This window comes from Carcharhinus amblyrhynchos, chromosome 1 (assembly GCF_965287045.1).
Source record: "Carcharhinus amblyrhynchos chromosome 1, sCarAmb.v2.hapA, whole genome shotgun sequence".
Taxonomy (NCBI): domain Eukaryota; kingdom Metazoa; phylum Chordata; class Chondrichthyes; order Carcharhiniformes; family Carcharhinidae; genus Carcharhinus; species Carcharhinus amblyrhynchos.
The window spans coordinates 106,295,838-106,318,087 of NC_137324.1; the positions used below are offsets into that span (position 1 = coordinate 106,295,838).

The 22,250-nt window shown below is 40.8% G+C and overlaps 1 protein-coding gene across 5 annotated transcripts in view; it reads left to right on the forward strand.

The window, feature by feature from the left end:
• Positions 1-22,250, forward strand: part of clnk (cytokine dependent hematopoietic cell linker) — a 281,684-nt gene that overhangs the window by 211,037 nt on the left and 48,397 nt on the right. For 4 of the 5 annotated variants that reach the window (XM_080190107.1, XM_080190098.1, XM_080190089.1 and 1 more), the window contains one exon: positions 5,340-5,383. The exons of the other annotated variant lie outside the window; for it this stretch is intronic. In XM_080190107.1, coding sequence (XP_080046233.1) covers positions 5,340-5,383 — 44 coding nt within the window. The remainder of the gene's footprint in view (positions 1-5,339; positions 5,384-22,250) is intronic. 5 annotated transcript variants of the gene reach the window in all.

Here is a 22,250-nt window from a genome sequence, read left to right on the forward strand (position 1 = left end):
TAATTACCATACAATCTATAGTATAGTTCCATTTATTGGTCATGTAACACTGGTCAAATTACTTGTTTTGTTTGTTGGCTCTACCATTTTGTCTTCAATGCCTGGGCTCAGCTGCAACAGAGGACTTGACCTGACTCTCTGTCCAGCAAAGTTTTTTATTCCTCCATTGATACCCCTGCCTATTCTTCTTCTTTTGTGTTCCATAACTCACCCAGCATTTCCTCCTATATATCACTAACTGAACCTCACCACCAGAGTAAATGTATCTGCATCAATGTTGCCAATGTTAGCATGTATTATGTGCTATTGGCTAAACCACAGACTTTAACTTAAAGGTGGCCTCATTCTAAACTAAACAGCAACTTGAGAATGCTGGCAGTGATGTGTCTATTAAAAGAAAGCTTTCATGGCAGTATGTTGTGTTCCTGTGGTGCGACTATCTAGTGTTTGTCGAAAAGGTATTTAAACTTAAGTGAATGATTAGGAAGAAGAAAAAATAAGCAAATACTTGTCTTAACTCTTGGATAGGACTCTAAATTAAAATTAAATGCACAGAAAAATGTAATTTTATCAGATGAAAAGTCACAATCTGGGGCTGTACAATTTCCTGATATGCTTTCACAATGAAAAATCTTCATTCAGGATCATAGAGTTTGGTAATGATGTTGGTTTTATTCAAGGACTTAATGTGGTGTTGTGCCATCCTATTTTGTAGCTCCCTCCTTGAACCTCTCCAGTCAAATTTGCTTCCTTGTGACTGCACAAAAATGGCCTGAACAAATTAAATAATAAATGTCATTCTCTGTGACAGTGACTTGAATAGTTACCACTCCACAACATCCTGAACCTCTTTGCCATGTTTGACATGATCAACCATATCCTCCTCCAAAACCTCACATTGTCCTGCTCAGTAGGGAAACTCTTATGTGGTTCTACCCTTACATATCTGACAAGGATATTTCTGTCAATGGCCTTTCTTACTATCAGCTCACAAGTAAGCCAAGAATCCACCTTTGGCACCCTCCTCTTCCTCATCCTCTGGTTTCTCTGTAGATATATTGTCAGCCTGTATGTGTATTCTAATGATACCTAATTCTATTTGATGGTAATCTCCATCAAACTGTCCAATGCCAATTGTTATCAAATTGCTTGTCTAATGATTAGTTTGGATAATGGAAAATGATCATTCACTGGTTTAGGAAAAACACAACCCTTTTTTTTTCAGGGTTTAACTACACAGAGGCTTGCAGCCTTGTGGTTACAATCAGCTCCCGAAATGACTCTAAGACTGAAGCCTGCACTTACAACTGTGGTCCCCTGCCCTGCTTCTTGACTGCTTCCCTGGGTTATGTGACCCTTACTCTACAGATTGATTCTGAAAGGAGCAACCACAGATAAGACATATTTTCCTTTTGATTGACATTGGGAAGAGCTAAGCCACTATCTCTGGTTCCAGTTGAATTTAGCACAATTCCACAGCCACAATCCCATGCTAAACCCAACCACGTGCAATCTTGGCATTTCATGGACCTTGAGCTGATCCTCTCTACCATAATGTTTGACTAATTCGACCTTTGTAACATAAGCTGTACTTGCCTCGGCAGTGGCATTGTGAGTGGTGGCATCACCTTGAGGGACAGCATTGATGTCTATGCTCAATTTATAGAACCATATAGGGGAATTTTAACCTTCTGGAGTATTCTTTCTCTCTCCCTCCCTCCATGATCTCTTTTTCTCTTCTTCTTTGTTGTTGTTCCCCAAACCTCATGCTCTATTTCCCCCAACCTAACAAACTGCAATGGGCTGCGACAGCTAGTCAGTGCCTAATGATCCCCAACAGCAGTTTTCTCCAACTGCCTTTGCCATTCACTAAGCAGGCAGCCTGCAATCTTGCTCAGTGTGAAATGGAGTTTGAAAAAAAATGCTGATTGGGTCTTCAAAATAATTGGGGCAGGATTTCCACCTTCCCATTATTTCCATGTCCTCACACTTTGCCCCACCTAAACATAAGCATCAGGATTACCGGATTGTACATCACAGAAGGAGGCCATATCTGGCTCAGTGTGAAAGAGCTATTCAATTAAACCCCTGTCCCTGCTTCACAGAAAGTGAAACCATCATCAAAATATCTGTTCTATTGTTTGTCTATTAGCTCATTCAATGTATTTCCACCTCTAGAAATTCAGCACAAACAGAAGTGCCACACTTATTTAGAATTGTGTGGAAAAAATTAGCAGTTGAGTTTAAAAAATGTTGAGTTCATTTTGTAAATTGAGTTGCATCCATTACAAATAAATTGATACCCGACATCACCGTTCACAGAATTTTGACATCCAAATATTTTCCAGTCATATTTTAGAAGATTAATCCACAGTTTGATTTTTCACATTGCGTTGTTCTTCATTAGCCTGCAATGTTATGATTTTATTAGTCTTCCTGGCTGATAATATCCATGAATCACCGCACAAGTCAAGGAATCATCATAGAACAGAATCTCCTACAGTGCAGAAGGAGGCCATTCAGCCCATCGATCACAATCCCACCTGTAACCCCACACATTTACCCTGTTAATCTCCTAACCCCAGGGTCAATTTACCATGACCAATCAACCTAACCCACATATCTTTAGACTGAGGGAGGAAACTGGAGCACCTGGAGGAAACCCATGCAGACATGGGGAGAACATGCAAACTCACACAGACAATGACCCGAGGCCAGAATTGAATCCAGGGCCCCGGCACTGTGAGGCAGCACTGTGTGCCACCGTGCTGCCCCTGCTCTGAGTTAAGGGCTACTAGGGTTGGGCAGGGCATTGCGTTCAGAAATTGCGATATATGCTAAATTGCACTTTATTTTATCACTCGTTGTTCCAGGCAAGGATTTATGATGATTACTGGCCCTAAGGTAAAGTTTACTGTCCGGACCAAGCGAAGGATGGTAATGAGAAGCTCAAGGCTAGTATGTCCAAAAAAATGCTCTCCCTACTATTGTTATAAATCCCACTCATTTTGAACTCATTATAGTTTATTGGACTTTTTCTGTAGTTCACATGGCAAGTCTCCAATGACAGTAATAAGCACATTGATATATATTTCACACACCAAAGTACATTTCCTGCTGTTGGCCTTTCATTAAATGCTGCTATCTCTTCAGAATTACTGTACCTGGAGAGTGGGTGGATAATGAGTACAGTGTGTTTGCTTCAACTGTAGAGGTGGGGAAAGCACCTTGTGATAGTGGAGTTGGCCTCCCACCAGGGAAAAAAGCTGTGGTCATTTTAATACAACAGAGAGATTATTGCAGTGGCCCAGTCTTGTGCATGGCTGGCTGTAAGCCTTGTCAGACGACAAGTATGTATTGTCCAGGTGTTTGATATATGTTGTCAAGCTGCTATGTTCTGCTAACTCAGTCTTCAAACGTTGTAAACTTAAAATATTACTTTGGCTTGCTTTTAATCTAAAGTTCAAATTTGGTACGTGCAATGTAAAACACATGGGGACATAACCAGCAAATTACCTCATCAGAACAACATTTTACAAGCTGGCCAAGCAATGAAGTGAAACCATTTCCTCAGAGAACCCAGACTAAAGGGAACCAAGCCAACTTAATTTGAGGTACAGATTCCACTGGGGAAGGTAATATAAAGCAGAACATGAGATCTAATAGGCCTCTACTAAGGGAGACTGTGAATGTGGGGCAGTTGGGTCAGAACTGAATCCATCTATTTGATACTATTTCATACAACTTGAATATAAAAACAAAAATGGCAAGCCTGCAATTTTCTCCATCATTAACATGGAGGTGAGTCAAGTTTCCCTTCACCACTGGTGGGCAAGTTGCAGTTTTGAACAAGTAGTTTGGCTGTAAATATCAGAGATTTGTGTTCCTTCAAATTAGTCCAAACAAGCATCGAAAGGCTCTTTGGTTTGTAGATACCTAATCTCTGTCAATCATGGTACACATGATTACTGTTAAAAATGTAGTCATTTCACCATCGTCAGATTCAGGTGTTGTAAGTAAGTTTCTATGCACAAGTCCATATCTACTCGCTCTGCCATTTAAGACCCATAGCTCATGTCACCACCTCAAATCCTTTCACTATTTGTTTTTCACTATTTCACCATAAATGCATAAGAAACCCATGAAAGGAAAAAAGATTGATGACATGAAATATCCGTTCAATGACCCTGCCTAACTCATTTTGTCTCTTTACACAAAGATTTGCACAAATGTTGCCTGATCCCAAAGGTAATCAACCCAAACTTCTAAATAATCAGCCACCCTCACAATTTTACCATTCATTCCTTGATGTGTAACCATCCATAGCCAACATTTTTTTCCAATCGACAGCAACAACTATTGTATCCCATGGATTACTTTATCATGTCAGTCAAAATTTGTTTTTAATTTCCTCTAATTCCATTCTCAAACAGGTATTAACCAGCCTCTACTGTTATTACTTTTCTACTTTAGTGATTGCTTGAAGTATATCTCGGACAAAAAAATAAAAACGTGGAAAGTTGACTTGGGTTTTGATGCAAAACAGATAGTATCGGATTGATCGGACTGGTAATCAGTTCTTTTGCAGATCTGATATTACTTGTTTTCACCCACAGCAAGATGGGTTTTTTTGGGCGGCACGATGACACCATGGTCAGCACTGCTGCCGCACACCACCAGGGGCGGGTTCCTGGCTTATGTCACAGTCTGTGTGGAGTCTGCACATTTGCCCCGTATCTGCATGGGTTTCCTCCAGGTGTTCTGGTTTCCTCCCACAGTCCAAAAGACATGCTGGTTAGGTGCATTGGCCATGCTTAATTCTCCTTCAATGCACCCGAACAGACGCCGGAGTGTAGCGACTGGGGGATTTTCATAGTAACTTCATTGCAGGGTTAATATAACCCTAAGAAACAAACAAACATAGAATCATAAAATCCCTATAGTGCAGAAGGAGGCCATTTGGCCCATCAAGCCTGCACCGACCACAATCCCACTCAGGCCCTATTCCCGTAACCGCATATATTTACCCTGCTAATCCTCCTGACACTAGAATTTAGCATGGCCAATCCACTTAACCTGCGCACGTTTGGACCCTGGAGGAGACCAGAGCACCCAGACACGAAGAGAATGTGCAAGCTCCACACAAACAGTGACTCAAGGTCGGAATTGAACTCGGGTCCCTGGCATTGTGAGGCAGCAGTGCTAACCACTGCGCTACCATGCCACCCATAAAGGTGAATTAGAAGATCCAACTTTATTGCTGGGTTTCTAAAAAACCTAATTGACAGTGAGTTCTGTCTAGTTAATGTCCTAATTGCATTCTGTTTGCATTTTGCTAGCTCCAGGCCACAGCTACATTCAGCCTTCACAGTCCAAGCAACAGGTACGTGACTTTACCAAAATCAGCATGAACAAACACAGTTAGTGCTTTACAAAAGAATGCATTGCTTGGAAACAGCGGCAAAGAGTACATATTCAGTAAATGTCATGTGCTAGACTGATCATAGCAAAGCATGAATTTAGTGTTAACCTCAGAGCCCGCAGAAAATCAACACAATATGGGGAAAAAAAGGTAAACGCCAAATGCTAGTGAACTGGAACAAAAATACAAGTTGCTGGAAACAAATAGCAGGTCAGACAGCATCTGTGAAGAGACCAGATGGAAAAACAGAAATTTGATAAATGAGTAGGTGGCTTCATTGAGTCAGTAAAATAGTGAATGAAAGGAAGGGAAGAACAAACATGCTTCAAGCACAGGATAGAAACATAGAATCCCTACAGTGCAGAAAAGGCCACTCAGCCCATTGAGTCTGTACCGACTTTCTGACAGAGCATCTTACAGAGGCTTTCTTCCCCACCCGCACCTGTAACCCCACACGTTTCCCATGGGACACTAAGGGGCAATTTAGGCTTGGCCAATCCACCGAATATGCACATCTTTGGAAGTATTGTTCAGAGGACCTGTAAACAGCTTAAAAGAAAAAACAGGATTTTTTAAGTGTTGCAAGTTTTGGGTCAGGAATACTGATAGAATGACAGAGCAGAGAAGGAGGTAATTTGTACTCTTTGTGCCTGTACAAACTTGTTCCAGTCCCCTGTTCTTTCCATGTCGCCCTTCAAATGTTTCCATTTTAAGCATTAATACGTTTCCTTTTTGAAAGTTATCATTGAATCTACTTTCTGCTTTCACGCATTGCATTGCAGGTCACAACTTGCTGTGTAAAAATTATTTTCCTTATCTCGCTTTGGGTCCTTTGTCCAATTATCTTCAATTTGCATCCAACTCTTCTGATACTGGAAACACTTTCTTCTTATTTCTTATTTGTAACTTTGAATCCCTCCTTTAAATTTCCCCTTAACATTCTTTGCTGTAAGGAGAACAACCCAGTTTCTTTTTTTTTAATCCTTATATCTTTATTTCCTTGTAGTATTCTATTAATTCTCCTCCGCACATTCTCTAAGATTTTGGCATATTTACTGCAGTTCAGTACCCAGAGTTGAATAAAATAGTTCACCTGGGGCTAAGCTGGAACTTATAAAAGCTAAACATTAAAAGATGTTCAATAAACGAAGAATGTGTGACTAGTTGAAGCCATGAGAGGTGCAAACAGAGAAAAGGTTGAGAAAACATGAAAATTTAAAGCCTGGAAAATCTGCCAATCAAGTCTTGAATTAAAATATTAATATTTGTCCAAAATCCAATTTATATTGTTAATTGGAAATTGGGAACTCCTGAATTCTCCCTGTTCCTGGTTAACGTGAAAATTGTACCCAATTGTTATGTAGGAATTGTGACAGAAAACATTTGACATATCACTACTTTGATTGTGGCAATTTGGGAATTGACTCCTTTCTCCACATCGCCATATTCCTCTCCACACATTTTCCAGATCTACATTGATGCCAAGAGCCTTTTCTTTCATCATCAGTATTGGAAAATCACAATCATGTAGTCATTACAAACATCAGTGTGATCTCTGTGGAGTGCATCTGTTCAGCAATACTGAACTCTAATGTTGTCTCATTATTGCAGCATTCTGAGGACCAAGTGATGCATGTTAATGTTCGTTGCTAAGTGACAATGATATATACCTGTTCAGGTAATCTACAGTATAAACAGGTTTGCCCAGTCTCACAGATGCTGTAAACTCTACAAAGGTGGACTGGTTCAAGAAAGCATGTTGGGTATCATTCTTTGACAGTCCAATTAACTGTTAATTGGTTTGTGTGGTCTCAGTAACATCTATTGTTCTGTTATTTGAACTTTCATCTCATTCACAGTGACCTGTCTACAGATATGACTTTGCAAGCTGTCCTGGCAATAGGTGTTCAGTAAAAGAGAACAGATGCTGGAAATATGATAATAAAAACAGAAGGAGCTGGAAGTACTCAGCCGAATCAAATGGTGTCTGGGGGGAGATTGGGGGGATAGTGGCGGTAGGGTTAGAGCAGCAGCATCAACACTTCAGGTCTTCACCCTTTGTTAAAAAAAAAAGTCGCATTTATATTGTGCCTTTCGCCATCTCAGAATATCCCAAAGCACACTTTAAGACAAGAAAGTAGTTTTTTGAACTGTAGTCACTGCTGTATTATAGAAGCAGCTAACTTTCACAGAGCAAGTTCCTACAACAGCAATGAGGTAATGACCAGAAAATCTGTTTTTAGGTGTTTTTAGTGGGATGAATATTGGCCCAGGCACAGGGAGAACCAACAAGCACACTCCACCCCCTCCTTACTCCTCACCACCCACCTTCAAAATAGTCCCACAGCATCTTTTATGTTCACTTGAGAAAGAGACAGCCTCATTTTAACTGAAAGATGGCAATTCCAATATTACTGCACCCCCTCGGTACTGCATTGAAACCCTAAGTAGATAATGGGCTTTGGTCCCTCGAGGGGGATTTTGAATCTTCAATTCTGAGTCAGAGGTGACAGTGCAACTAACTAGGTCAGGTCTGACATTGTGGCCGATTGAACTAGAAACTGCTGAGATCTCAAGACCATAAGAAATAGGAACAAGAGAAGGCTGTTCAGCCCCTCGAACCTGCCATTCAATAGGATCATGGCTGATCCGATGTTCCTCACGTCCATTTGATTGCTCTTTCCCCACAATCCCTGATTCCCTTACTAAATTTCCAACAAAAATCTATCTCAGCCTTAAATATAAACAAGGACTTTGTCCCCACATCTCTCTGTGCAAGGAACTCCAAAGACTCACAATCCACAAAGAGATGGACTTTCTCCTCATCTCAATCTTAAATTGGCACCCCTTTATTCTGAGATTTTGCCCTCTGGCCCTAGACTGTCCTGTGAGAGAGATGCTACATTCCAGGAATTCATCTTCCACAGGGTTCATGCTTATTTAGTTTTAACTTAATATGCAGATCAAAGTTCCTCAAGATTACAGTATCAGCCTTGTTACATGCAGCTCTCATTTCCTGATTTAAACATACATGGCATTGCCACTATTGTTTGGTAGTCTATAAACAACTCCTAACAACTTTTGCTGCCCCTTGGAGTTTATTAGCTCCACCCAAACTGATTCTACATCTTGATCTTCTAATTTAAGATCCTTTCTCACAAATGTACTGATCTAATCATTTATTAACAGAACTACCCACTTCTTTTCCCTTTTCACCTGTCCTTGCTAAATATCAAGCATCATAAACTTTCAGTCCTCACTCTTGGTCATCCTGCAGCCAAGTCTCCATAATGGCAATTAGATCATACCTGTTTACTTCCACTTATGCCATCCATTTACCTACCTTTTGCGAATGTAGTATGTATTCCGACAGAATGCCTTTAATTCTGTCTTTTTATTATTTTCATGAACTCGAGTTTTACCTGCTGGAGCAGTCTTAAGTTTATACATTCTGTCCCTTCCTGCCAAACTCTGATTATCAATTCACTTATTACCACCTTGCTTTTTTGCCTCATTGTCTCTTCTTAATTCATTACATTTTCCCTCACGTTAAATTTAATGATAATTGTTAATAACTATTGATCATCCTCGAGAAAGAGAGGGACTGTGGTGATGTCACTAGACTAGTAATTCCGAGGCTTGGGCCAATGCTTTGGGTCATAGTTTCAAATCCCACTATGAAGCTGGTGGAATTTCAATTTACTTAATAAATCTGGAATTCTAAAGTTAGTCTCAGTAAGGGTAAGTAGAACCCCATCTGCTTCACTAATGTCCTTTAGAGAAAGAAATTTGCCATTCTTATTCTGGTCGGGCCTACCTGTGAATCCTGACCATCAGCAATGTGATTAACACTTATCTATGCTCTGCAATGGCCTACCAAGCTATTCTGTTCAAGGACAATTAGGGTTCGGCAACAAGTGCTGGCTTTGTCAGTGACATCCATAATCAATGAAAGAATGAAGAAAGGTTGAAGTGTAGACAATTAAGCCTGTCGAAACGCAATCATTCAGGTTATGAATTATTGCTGTCAAGGTTCAAATTTTTCATTTTGATTCTGTCTCCTTTGTCCGAATTAATCCAATTTGTTTTTCCCTCCCTATATTTCTTTTCTTGAGTCTGTTTGACATTGAATTCACCCACTTCAACTCACCCTTCTTCTGAGTATTTCCACTGCTTATTCTCTTTCCTTTATTCTCCCTGACTAAGGAGATACACTGTTTGTCCCATTGTTCACCAAGGTCCCAAATGGCTTGTCGTCCTCACTGCACAATCATCAACTCGCACTTCCAGCAAACTTTGTAGAGATAAAATGTAAAACCAAACCGTGCATGAATATGTTTAACTGTGCCCTGAGATGCCCTGCTGCAGCAAAATCTGAGCCGGTGTAATTGAAGCGTGTTTGTGCTCCTATGTTACTCTGTTGGACAGCTCTGCACCCTCCATATTATGCACCAAAACCAATGAGTCGGAAATTATGCAATGCTGATGCTCCATAAAGCTGATTCACAAAACCAATTTCTGTGGCTGCTGCAATGAAATAAAAATGTTCCTAACATTTCCAATCATACATTCTTATTCAATTACATTATTAAATGCCCTCAACCTATAAAATAGCTCTCATTTAAATTTGTCTTGTGCCTGCCTAGCTCATTCATGACAGCTGAGTCATTTTTGTGAAAGAAAATATATGACCAGAAAGAAAATCTTTATGATGTGATGTCCTCATTCTTGGGATTTAACAACTCGTTCAGGGCTGGGTCTGTAACAATAGTTCTTGTTGATCTAGTACTGATAACTTACAAACTGGACACTCTGCTAAGTGCTCTGTTCGGAAAAATTCTGCTTATTACATTTGTTTCAAGTGAAGTAGTCCCAGGTGGAGCAGCTTATATGAAGCACTAAATTGTGACTGTATTTTATAATGGAGAGTTCTGACTAATGTACTGTATCTGGGTATAGCTTTCACTAAGGGACTAGTACACAGTGAAGCCAGGCTTGAATTGATTTTTATGGGACTATGTATGTGATCCCTAAAGTGCTTTATACCTAAAGGACAAGAAAAATGCCTTTGTGCGCATAAGATTTATAGGATAATTGTTGGTATAAGAGTACAATCTTTTGGTGGCAGACAGGCGGGCACTCAACACTGGAGGCCAATTCAGAGACCTTCCAGCTTGAGATGGACAGTAGGCGAGAGTGGTAGTAAGTAACAGAGAGTGCACTGCATGGAGGTGCCCTCTCACCAAGGGTTTCAAAATAAAAAGCAGCAAAAACAGCCAGGAGGTTGGGAATGGGGGAAAAGAATTGAATGCCTATATAGGCCATCCCTTAGATGCAACAATATCCAGACACATAAGGAGGACCTGATGCTGGGTGCCCACCTCCTGGCAATTAAACTGCATGCAGTTAGGTCCCTAAACTGGAGCCTGACTGGAAAATTCCACTCAGTCTCCTTTAGCTGCCCTTACCAAGGCACTAATTGGTTGCCGACCTCATGGGACCAAGTTGACCTGTCAGGTCCCAAATCTGCCTCGCCCAAAATGGTTTTCAGCAGGAATGGAAGGAAGCTTGCCTGGTGCTGGTATTTTCAAGCCCCATCCGAGATCCATTCCCCAACTTCAACACAGCCTGAAAATTCCACTCTAAGTCTTTGGTAATATCATGTACTACGAGGTTCATTTGTAATTTGAGAGTACCTTCATCTCATCAGGTGATGGTTTGTGCCATGGTGGTGAACTTTGTGGTGTAGTTTAGGAGTTCCACTCTGGCATAGCAATCTCTAGTGCAGAGGGGGATAGTGGGCTCACAAGGTGCAGGGTTCGCTCATGTTTTCATGAGTCCTTTTCTTGGCCAACTGTGATTTTTGTTTCTGCTTGTCTCTTCCAATACCTTTCCAAACAGTCAGCCTCCAGAGATCAAAGCCATCATCGACTGCCTCCGAGTTGTCAGAGTCAGTATCTGCCATATTTATATTTCACCTGCAGATGTCCTTCCAGCAGAGCTATAAACGCTGAGAAGGTTGTGACCCAGTGGTTAGTTCACAGTTCTATAGGTGTTTGGGCATACGTCTGTCATCCATTGGATTAATGTGGCCAAGCCAGTAAAACAACATTGGTTTAGGAATGAGTGCGTGTTGTTGGAATTAGCAAGCTCCAGGACCTCCGAGTTGATAACATTGTCCTGCCAAGGTATGCTGAGGGTGCATCTGAGACAGAGAAAGTGGAAATCATTCAGCCTTTTTCCTGCCTAGCAAATGTCATCAAAGTGTCACCACTGAAGATGCAGGCCTGGAAGACTCAGCATCTTGGTGTTCTCAGCCAGATTGCAGGGAACACAGAACATTAATCTGTCCATTGTCAAAGGAGAAAGAGAGGAGCAACAGTGCTGCAACCCTAGACTCTCTAAAATTCTTTCACATGATGTAGATGTCACTGGCAAGGCCAGCATTTGTTGCCCATCTCTAATTGCCATCGAGAGGGCGGTGGAAAGTCATTTTTTTGAACCACTGTTGGTACACCCATTGTACTGTCAGGAAGAAAGTTCCAGAATTTTGACCCAGTGACAGTAAGGAATGGCAATATAGTTCCAAGTCAGGATGATGTGTGGTTTGGAAGGGAGCTTGCAGGTGGTCGTGTTCCCATGCATCTGTTGTCCTTGTTCTTCTCAAAGGTAGAGATCTCAGGTTTGGAAGATGCTGTTGTAAGAGCCTTAGTGCATTGCGCAGTGTATCTTGTAGATGGTACACATTGCTGTCACAGTCCCAACAGCAGAGCCATTGAATGAATATTTAAGGTAGTGAACAGGGCACCAGTCAAGTGAGCTGCTTTGTCCTGGATGCTGCCAAGCTTCTTGAGTGTTGTTTGAGCTGCATCCATCCAGGCAAAGGAAGAGTATTCCATCAAGCTCTTAACTTGTGGCTTGTAGATGGTGGACAGGCTTTGAGGAGTCAGGCAGTGAGTTATTTTTGTGTACTTGCAGGTTTGTTTCGGCCAGGACTGAAGCAGCTCAAAGATTTTTTGCTTGAGACAGTATTCCTGTATCCCCTGATATCCAATCAGTAAGAGAAAGATATTTTTGAAACTTACTTTGGCATCTTCTGTAGTTGATTTCTCCCACCAGATTTCTGCAAGATTTCTCCTGACTTGATGTTAATATTACACTGTGGTGACAATAATGTCATTGGGCCGCAACTTTTGCACTTTAAGTAAGCTCTGCTTTTAATGTCACCATGATAGTGGCCAGAAATCCAGCAGGTGGGAGATGGGATTTCAACTTTCAAGATGTTAATTCCTCAGTCACCTTGCCCAGCACGAGGGAATGAGTTTCAAATCGAAGCAAAAGTATTGGCAAGTTATTCACTTATGGAATGTTTTCGAGCCAGCTCAATCCAATCTCCATGTAAAGCCCACTCAGACACACCTTGCATCAGAGATCACTCAGATCACAATGTGGGCAGTGGAAACCTTGAGTGATTTTTATCTCTGTAGCCGGGAATACTACAGCTTTCCCAGCCACTGACCTGCTCTTAGCCACAGTAATTATAAAGCTAGTACCATTCAAATTTTGGTCAAAGATAACCTCCAGATGTTGAGGTTTCACAATGGGGACACCATTGAATGTTATGAGTTGATAATTGGATTCTTTCTTCTTGGAGATGATCATTGCCTGGCACTAGTCTAGCACAAATGTTACTTTGGACGTTCTCAATTAAATTGCACAATTGAAGAATATGAAACACCAAAAGGGGTGCAATATTTGTGGTCTTTGAAAACAAGCCTTATAGATAGAAATAATGAATTTGATTTTAACTGCCAGGCAGGGACATGGTGTAGTTAGCATTAGATTATAGCATGGTTAAAGGGTGGTTTTATGGATTTTTTCAGTCGGATAGGAGTTTGCCACAAAACAGATGCCTAGTTATTAAAACCAACTGGCTTAGAAGCTCCACCGGGAACCAACAGCAGTTTTAATTAGCACTAAGCTGACTCCAAAATGTCTTTACAGTCGAAAGAAGGAGACAGAGGTTCAGAGCAGGCGATCCCCAGGTTTTCTTTGCTGGAAGATACTTGAATAAAAAAAATTTTAACATTACCTGAGTGAGTCTTGCCTAGCACAATATCCAACTCTTAAAACCTTTGGGACAACCACCGCTCTCCTGCTCAACGATTCAGGGGCTAATTATATCATCAGAACCTGAGAAAACGATTCAACAAGTGCACATTGGCTTGAGGGTAGGAGCTCTCCGGAAATTTAAAATAATGATCAGCCAAATCAGGGCACCAATGCATTGCAGAAGTTATCCACTTCATTAAGCTACCTGGTCTCAACCACACTTCAGAGGGAGCTAACATTGTTCTCGTGTATTTTTGAGCCCTGTACAATCCTACATTGCTTACAACATTGGGATATATCAGATGAGGACATCAGTTAACTGTGCAGTGTCCCATCCTGGGTACAGATAATCTCTTGGGACTTCACAGATTCTTAAAAGGAAAGTTTTTCTCAGATTTTTTTTTCTGAAATTGGTCACTTTTTTTGTCTCTTCTTTGAACTAGCATTACTTGTGATTAGGGGCTGTGGTACATCAGGTTGCACTGATAGGGTAGAGTTAGAACTCATGGAGCTGATAGTCTGTTCTTTTGACATATTTATAACATTTCTGTAGTGAATGTTTTAAGTTCTCTTCCAATCTGAGAAAAAGGGACTGAGCTTTACTTATTTAATTTATGCGTCTGTACCATTGTCAACACTGACATCTGCATTTTTGTATGATCTGTTCCAGGTTTTAATTTAAGCATTCACACTTCTGACATGATCTGTAGTTTGGATTTTTTCATTGTATTACGTGAAAAAAGGAAAACCATTGCATATGTTGAACTGTGATTCTAGTTTGCTTCTATAACATAGTGCTCTGATTTCCTAGAATATTTCACTTTCAGGTATAATTATCTCATTAAAAATATCTTCACATCAGGCACACTGCACAGAAAATTGAAATGTTAATGGATTCATTTTGATGCAGATTATTACATGAAATAGCACTTTACTGTTTCTTTATCTGAATAAGGACAGAGCTCAGGCTTATTTAAATAAAATCCCCATTATATAAATCTCATGTAACTTTGAGGAAAAATACTTTTCATAAAATTACAGTTGTTTCACCATTTGGCTGCAACGATAATTTAAATAACGTATTTAAATTGCTATTGATTTTCCAGTATTAAGTTAGAATCATAGAATCCTACAGTCCAGAAGGAAGCCAGTCAGCCCATCATGACTGTGTTGGTTCTTTAAAAGAGTTACTCACTTAGCCTTACTATTCTGTCTTTTTCCCATCATCCTGCAAAATCTTCCCATTCAGATATTCAAGTGCCTTTATTGAACCTGCTTTCATCACCCTTTCAGATTGTGTATTCCAGAATGGTATAACTCATTGCAGAGACAATTCTTTCTCCCCTTTCCCTTCCTTCTTTATCATACATTTATGTTATCTAGTTATCAAACCCAATATCAGTCTACCTTTACCTTCTCTATCAAAGGCCTTTATTATTTTGAAGACCTCTCCTCAATCTCCCTTGAATTTCCTCTACGGTGAGGAAAACTATCATAGCTTCTCCAGTTTCTCCACATAATGGAACTCCTTCATCCTTGCTATCAGTAAGTAATTCTTCTCTGCACCTTCACCAAGGCGCTGATGTCTATCCTAACTGTAAAGTCCAGAAGTGGCCACTGAGGCCTGACCAGTGGTATGTAAAGATATTCTCTTTTGTTTTACACTCTAGTTAGTCTCTAATTATCAAAGTAGACAATATGCATTTTAACGTAATGCCATTTTTCAACTCCTGCAAGAATGGCTGATATGAGATTTTTTTTATATCCTTATGAGTGGCATACTGCATGCTTTCCTGCTTTAAATATCTAAAGTTTAGATTTTTAGTGAATTATATTTTTGTTACATTTAACCAGCTTTCTGTCCTCTTGTACTAAGGTGCCTAACTCTGGATGGGTTGCAATTCTATAGGTATTGGTATCTTAAACACCCATTCTTTATGTGTGACACAAGTCTCTGAGGTTACAATTTGAATAGCATGTTTATGAGTCTGAACTTGAACAAGTTAGGGGTGTGCAGATCCTGTTAACCTTCACCATCTGGCTATTGGGTGGTGATGTAAATTTGGCAGCAGGATTTATAGTTGGGGACATGTGGGAATGGTTCCTCACAGTCACTGGGGAGAGGGTTTCCAGATTTCACATCTGTCAGCAATCCAAAACAGCTGGCATTATATTGTAACCTTGTGGAGGGTTAGGGGTAACATGGCTAGGACTGAAGAAGCCAAAGACTTCTTCAGAGGCCTGCAGTGAGCATTCCTGTACTTCCTTATATGCAAACATGAAGAGAAGTACATTTCTGAAACTTACTTTGGCATCTTCTACACTTGACTTCTCCCAACAGTGTTCCACAAGACTTTCCCTGCCTTAATGTTAATATTACATTGCAGTGATAATACTGGCATTGGGCCGCAACTTTTGCACCTTAAGTAAGCCCTGCTTGCTTTTAGTGGGAGTCTGAATTGCCACTGTTAATCTTACAATGGCCAGAAATGAGGTGGGTTGAAGGCACAATTTTAACTTTTGAGATTTCCACTCCTCAGCCATCAAGAGCGAATGTGTTCAAATTGAGGCTATAGTATTAGCAATTTATTCAAGTTCTGAGGGCTTTCAAGCCAAATCCAAACCTGTCTGCATGCAAAGTCCACTCAGACACGCATTCTATCAGAGATCAGTCTGATCATAATCAGGCAGTGGAAGCCTTGAGTATTTATTCTCTTTGTTGCCTGATAACTGTTTGCAGCAGTTATGAGCAATTAATCAACTGAACACAGGTCATCATACAATCATCCTAGAAACCATACAGTGCAGAAAGAGGCCATTCAGCCCATCGAGTCTGCACCTACCACAATCCCACCCAGGCCCTACCCCCATATCCCTACACATTTCCCCGCTAATCCCTCTAACCTACGCATCTCAGAATACTAAGGGGCAATTTTAGCATGGCCAATCAACCTAACCCGCACATCTTTGGATTGTGGGAGGAAACCGGAGCACCGGGAGGAAACCCATGCAGACACGAGGAAAACATGCAAATTCCACACAGACAGTAACCCAAGGCGGAATTCGAGCCCAGGTCCCTGGAGCTGTGAAGCAGCAGTGTTAACCACTGTGCTACCATGCCGCCCATTGTACGACTAATTATGTTGAGAGACATGTATAACACAAGAAATGTATAACAGACAGAAGAGTTCTCATTGTCCTTTTTACATTATCGGCCAAAGTCAAAACTATTCCTCTCTTTTGACCTGGTTCAGCATTCGGTAGTGCATTATCAGGAGAGGCTCTCATTTCACTTTAGTTTAATTTCATTCTGTATTATAAGAGCGCTGTTGCAGAGTATCTGTGTTGAGCAATGAATAATTCTACGAGCAGTTTCATTTTATAATCAGTAATTGTCAAGTGAGAGGTCCTGACACAGTGCCATTAAATTGATACTTTAGCAGAGCCAAACTCCATGATTACACTGTTCCCTTTCAGATATAATGGGATTTCTACTGTCTCACTGATTAAAGCTGAGAAGATTTCATTTACAATATTGTCATTGCTTACATCACTTCCTGCAGCACCCTGCCAGTCTATTCTTCTGATTCTCTTCAATAACTATTTTTCACACTTCACTTGCAAACTCACTAATTTATTCTCAATCTCTCACTTATATCTTCTATAAACACAAATTATTATCTGGTTATTCATTCTTTATTTGGCAAGACAGGATTGATCACTGCTCCCTCTAAGTGATTTTAAACCAATCTAAAAATGAAAGCTTTTATTAAGTGACCCAGAAAAGAGAAAATATTTAATCTCTACGGTATCTCTGAAGTAAATTACATTGTGCTGGACCTTGTTGACATTTATAGGGCACTTATATTTATATCAATACGAATTGGTTTTATTAATGCAATATAGCTTGAATGTAAAGTTTATCTAAGGCAAACTTAGGAAGATGGGGCAGGATTTTCTACTGAATCTGGAAATCTCTGGACATCTTTAAAGGCAACAGGCAGGACCCAGATGCAGACGTCATGCCTCATTTTCTAGCCGGTACTATTTTCACTAACAGGGGAAAAATGGACAGGGCGTGAATCACACTGACATGAAACACAAACCATTTGAAAATAGCTGAAAGCTTAAACAGACAAAATGTTTGCTGCTTCAGGTACCTTACCCTGTAGTAATGGGAGTCACAAATTTATGGTGGAAGCGTAAACAAGCATTAAGGCCTCTAATGTTCCTACATGCAGAGCTCCACATAGTAACATTTTAAATCCAAAAGGAAGACTTTAGAGACAGAAGTCGTAGCAGACCAAAAGGAGGATGGAATTGGGTTTGTGAAAGAGGAGGAACAGATTTGTGTGGTCAATTAGAATTATTCCTTGCTTCAGGCAACCATGCGGCAGATACAACAGACTCCCGGGCTTGCTGGATGAAGAGTGTGTTGTGAAGGAAGCCAAATGGGTGTGGCTTCTCTGTCACAAATGGACAATAGAGGAAGGGCAGTGGAAGCAAAGGTGGCCAGAGCCAGGAGACACAGGCAAGAGCCACCAAAGAGAACAGCAGGAAGCAGGAGATAGCACCCTGAGCAAAAGGTCTCTGAAGATGTTTACTCAACATAACTAAGAGGCAAAAGCTCCAAACATCAAGAGAAATGATGAGAAACATCTGTGCTATGGTGGAGGAAGATCTTGCGCTACAATCAACCAATCCTCATATCCTGCCTGCTGCCATCAATGTCACCATGATCCTCAATTTCTATGCAGTGGCTCTTTCCACAGACCTCAACAGCTTCTCTCAATCAGCCACTCACTGGTGTATCACCCCTATCACCAATACACTCTTTTCAGGTGGGGGTCCACGCCAATTTCCCCACAGATATGACACCACAGCTAGAGGGCACCAGGTTTCACCTCCATAACCAGTTTGCCACAAGTTCAAGGAGTGAAAAACTTGTTGCTTTATGGCCATCATTGTAGCTATTGGAGACATTCATGAACAGAAAATTGATCTGTGCAAGATGTATGCAACCACACGAAGACCTTATGCATGTATTTGCATCTTTCTCTAGTAGCTGCCATAAATAATTTATTCTGTAGCAGTTACACCTGTCACAACTTTTCCAGACCCAGGTCTGTGGTTGGTTTCTGTAGGGCATAGGCCAACATCAGTACAAGAACAACCACTGACTGATGAGGGCCATCATCAAGCTTTGTTAATGATGCAGTTCAGGTGCCTTGATCATTGAAAGGAGCACTCCAGTTGTTGCCTGCAGGGTTGTCAAGGGTAGTGGTTGTTTTTTTTTCATGGTCAATAGTCATGGACTGAGCAAAAGGGTCTTCACACTGCCACAATTACTGTCTATGAATACTTTTGTTTGTTGGTTTTGGAAAGGATGACCAGTTCAGCATTCCCTCATGCTACTCTCTGGAGGTGGCACAATAGCCTCAAATTAGCCTACCCACAATGGAAGAACATTAGAGAGGGGTTAAAAACTGTTGAATGGTGAATATGCACCCAGTTCACCATGTGCATGTCCTTTGGCTGTTCTATTGTAAAAGATTTTGCAGAATGTGAGTATCACAGAAAGCTGGAACACCTAATTAATAAATTACACCGGGGCAGCAGTGGCATAGTGGTTAGCACTGCAGCCTCTCACCACCAGGGACCCAAGTTCAATTTCTAGCTGAGATCACTGTCCCTGCAGAGTCTGCACATTCTTCCCATGTCTGCATGGGTTTCCATCAGGTGCTCTGGTTTCTTCTCAGTCTGAAGACGTGCTGGTTAGGTGCATTGGCTGTGCTAAATTCTCCCTTTGTGTACCTGAACAGGCACCTAAGTGTGGCAATTAGAGGATTTTCGCAGCAACTTCATTGTAGTGTTAATGTAAACCAAATTGTGACAAAGAATAAACTTTAAACTTTAAGTCAGGAATTTGGGGGTCCGAATTAAAATTAACAATTACTGAGAGGATTTTCCAGATCTTGGAAAACCTAGCACTGAAAGAGAGCTAGGAGCTGCCAGGTAAAAAAGTTAAGTGCTTTTTACAACACTGCTTGTGGCAAGGATCAGGAGTACTTCCTCCAGGCTACTCAAGGAAGCTTTTGGTCTCCATTCCACTATAATCATAGATCTTATCCTTTTCCTCTCCAGTTCCACCCACCCTCCATCACTGGTCATTCCATGCCATGATCGCAGCGACATCCCTTACCCTAAAAACCAAGTGTAGGGGCTTTTTTCAAAGGCTAAGTGTTGAGCTTAACTTTACCTAATACAAAGACTCCTGACTACACCATACATGAAAGATGTTTCTTTATGCACCAGCGCACCCTGGGAGAGAAGAGCTAGGCAATCCAACTCTTCTCTGAAGTTACATCACAGTGGAAATACAATTATACAACTTCCAAAAGCCATTCTACACACCCACAAGTTCATTCCAGTTGGAAGTGAACAAATCAACATTAGTACAAGTCAATTATTATTAGTAAGTGCCATATACCTTGGCCAATCACGGATATTCTTTGATGGCATGAGAACAATAAGTTCTAGGGGTTTCCGTCTGACTTTCCCGCGGCCACCTTGCCTTATTCCTAACAGGTATAACACTCAGCCTATTCATTAACTGTCTGGAATCACTAACTTGTCCTTGTTTAATGAATATCTCATTCACTGAGCTGCCTGGTATTCATGCTGATAGGAGTTATGCTTCTATAAGTGTATTGTTATAAGGAATGCAGTTCACTTTATTGCCCTATTTCCCCATGATGCCCTAGAACCCGGTGCCATAAGTCGAGATGTATATCTGTTCAATCATACACTTTCAAAAATGCAAGTTTAAATTTTAAACTGTGGTTATATGTGTTTCTATGCAGACAATACCTCTGTAAATTATATATAAGATAGTCTGTAATTCTTATCCTACGTTAATCCACTCTGTTCTAATATTCTTTATTAATGTTTTAAATCCCAGAGTATTTTGAAATACTCTAATACCAAGTATTCACCTTCCTCCTCTCATAAGTTTTGTCTCCCCTTCCCCAAAAATCTCAATTTGTCTTCTCCCTCCTGATTTCCTCTGAGTCAATCCCCCTCAACCATCTTAGTCTGGCAGGTTCTCTCACAGTGAGGACATTGATTGTGGGCTGGTGGAGGTGATGTGTCGGATTGATGGGTTGAGCAGGTGCTCTCTTTTTTTCATCTCTCAGTGTTACCCATTTGTGGCTGCTGTCATCAATTGGAAGATCCTGTGACCATCTTTGATAATAGCACACGAGCGACATTATGGTCACAATGCAGCATTTGATTGATACGTTATTGCTAACCTTCATGGAGACTTGGAGAGTGTCTTTGAACTGCTTCCTCTATGTGAATAGGCTCCTGGCATAGCTCAGATCACTTACTTGAATCTTATTGTCGGATGAGATGTTGACACCATTTCAAAGCCCAAGAACAACATTGTCAATGCTGTCTAAGATGGATCTTGTGAATCGAGTGGGAGAACAAAAGAACAAACATGAGCATCCTCCAAGATGCCAAACATTGGGACCATAATAATTGCACATCAGCTGAGAGGCACCGAACAATCAATGTACGCAGCAGTTTTGAATGGGATTTGCAACAATGCAATTGATTCTGTTTCAATTGCTGTGAGGGTGAAGATTGTAGCTATTGCCACATTATCAAAAGCTGTAGTGTAGTCACAAATAATTAATCTAAATAATTATTACTAACTGATTTAGGGCCATATAAAGATTTCTTTTAAAGATGAAAATAATGTTTTTGAATTTCTGCTGCTTGAGCTGCAGGTATGAAGATGAGTAGTTCTATGAGATTAGATTTTGCAAAGTGCATTATTATTGTTTCCAATTCAACAACAACAATTTACATTTATATAGCACCGTTAATGTAATAAAACCTCCTAATGTGGCTCACAGTCAGGAGGGATTAGATTAGTTGACTGAAAGCTTGGTCAAGAAGGTAGATCTAAGGACTAAGGACTATCTCAAAGAAAGAACCTGAAGTAGTGAGGATGACAAGTGTAAGGAGGAATTTCCTAAGCTTTAGGACCCACACAGCTGAAGACAGAGCCAATGATGGAGCAGTTAAAATCAGGGATGTTCAAGAGGCCAGAATTAGAGGAGCATGGATATCATGGACATATGTGACTTTGATAAGAGCTGTTTAAAAACTGTGACAGGGCAGAATCCTGGCTGGATCCAAACGTGGAGTTCGGAGAAAAATGGGCATTAATTCAAGAGGTGCCCAAATGTCCAGAACTTAGTAAAGAAACAAAGTATTCTTTGAAGTTTAAAAGTTAAAGATTTTATTTATTAGTTACAAGTAAGGCATACATTAACACTGCAATGAAGTTGCTGTGAAATTCCCCTAGTCACCACACTCTGGTGCCTGTTCAGGTCAATGCACCTAACCAGTATATCTTTCAGACTGTGGGAGAAAACCAAAGCACCCAGAGGAAGCCCACACAGACATGGAGAGAACATGCAAACTCCACACAGACAGTGACCCAAGCTGGGAATCGAACCCAGGTCCCTGGCGCTGTGAGATAGCAGTGCTAACCGCTGTGTCGTAAGAAAATAAGAACATAAGAAATAGGAGCATGAGTAGGCCATCTAGCCCTTCGAGCCTGCCCCGCCATTCAATAAGATCATGGCTGATCTGTCGTGGCTCAGTTCCACATTCCCGTCCTCTCCCCATAACCCTTAAT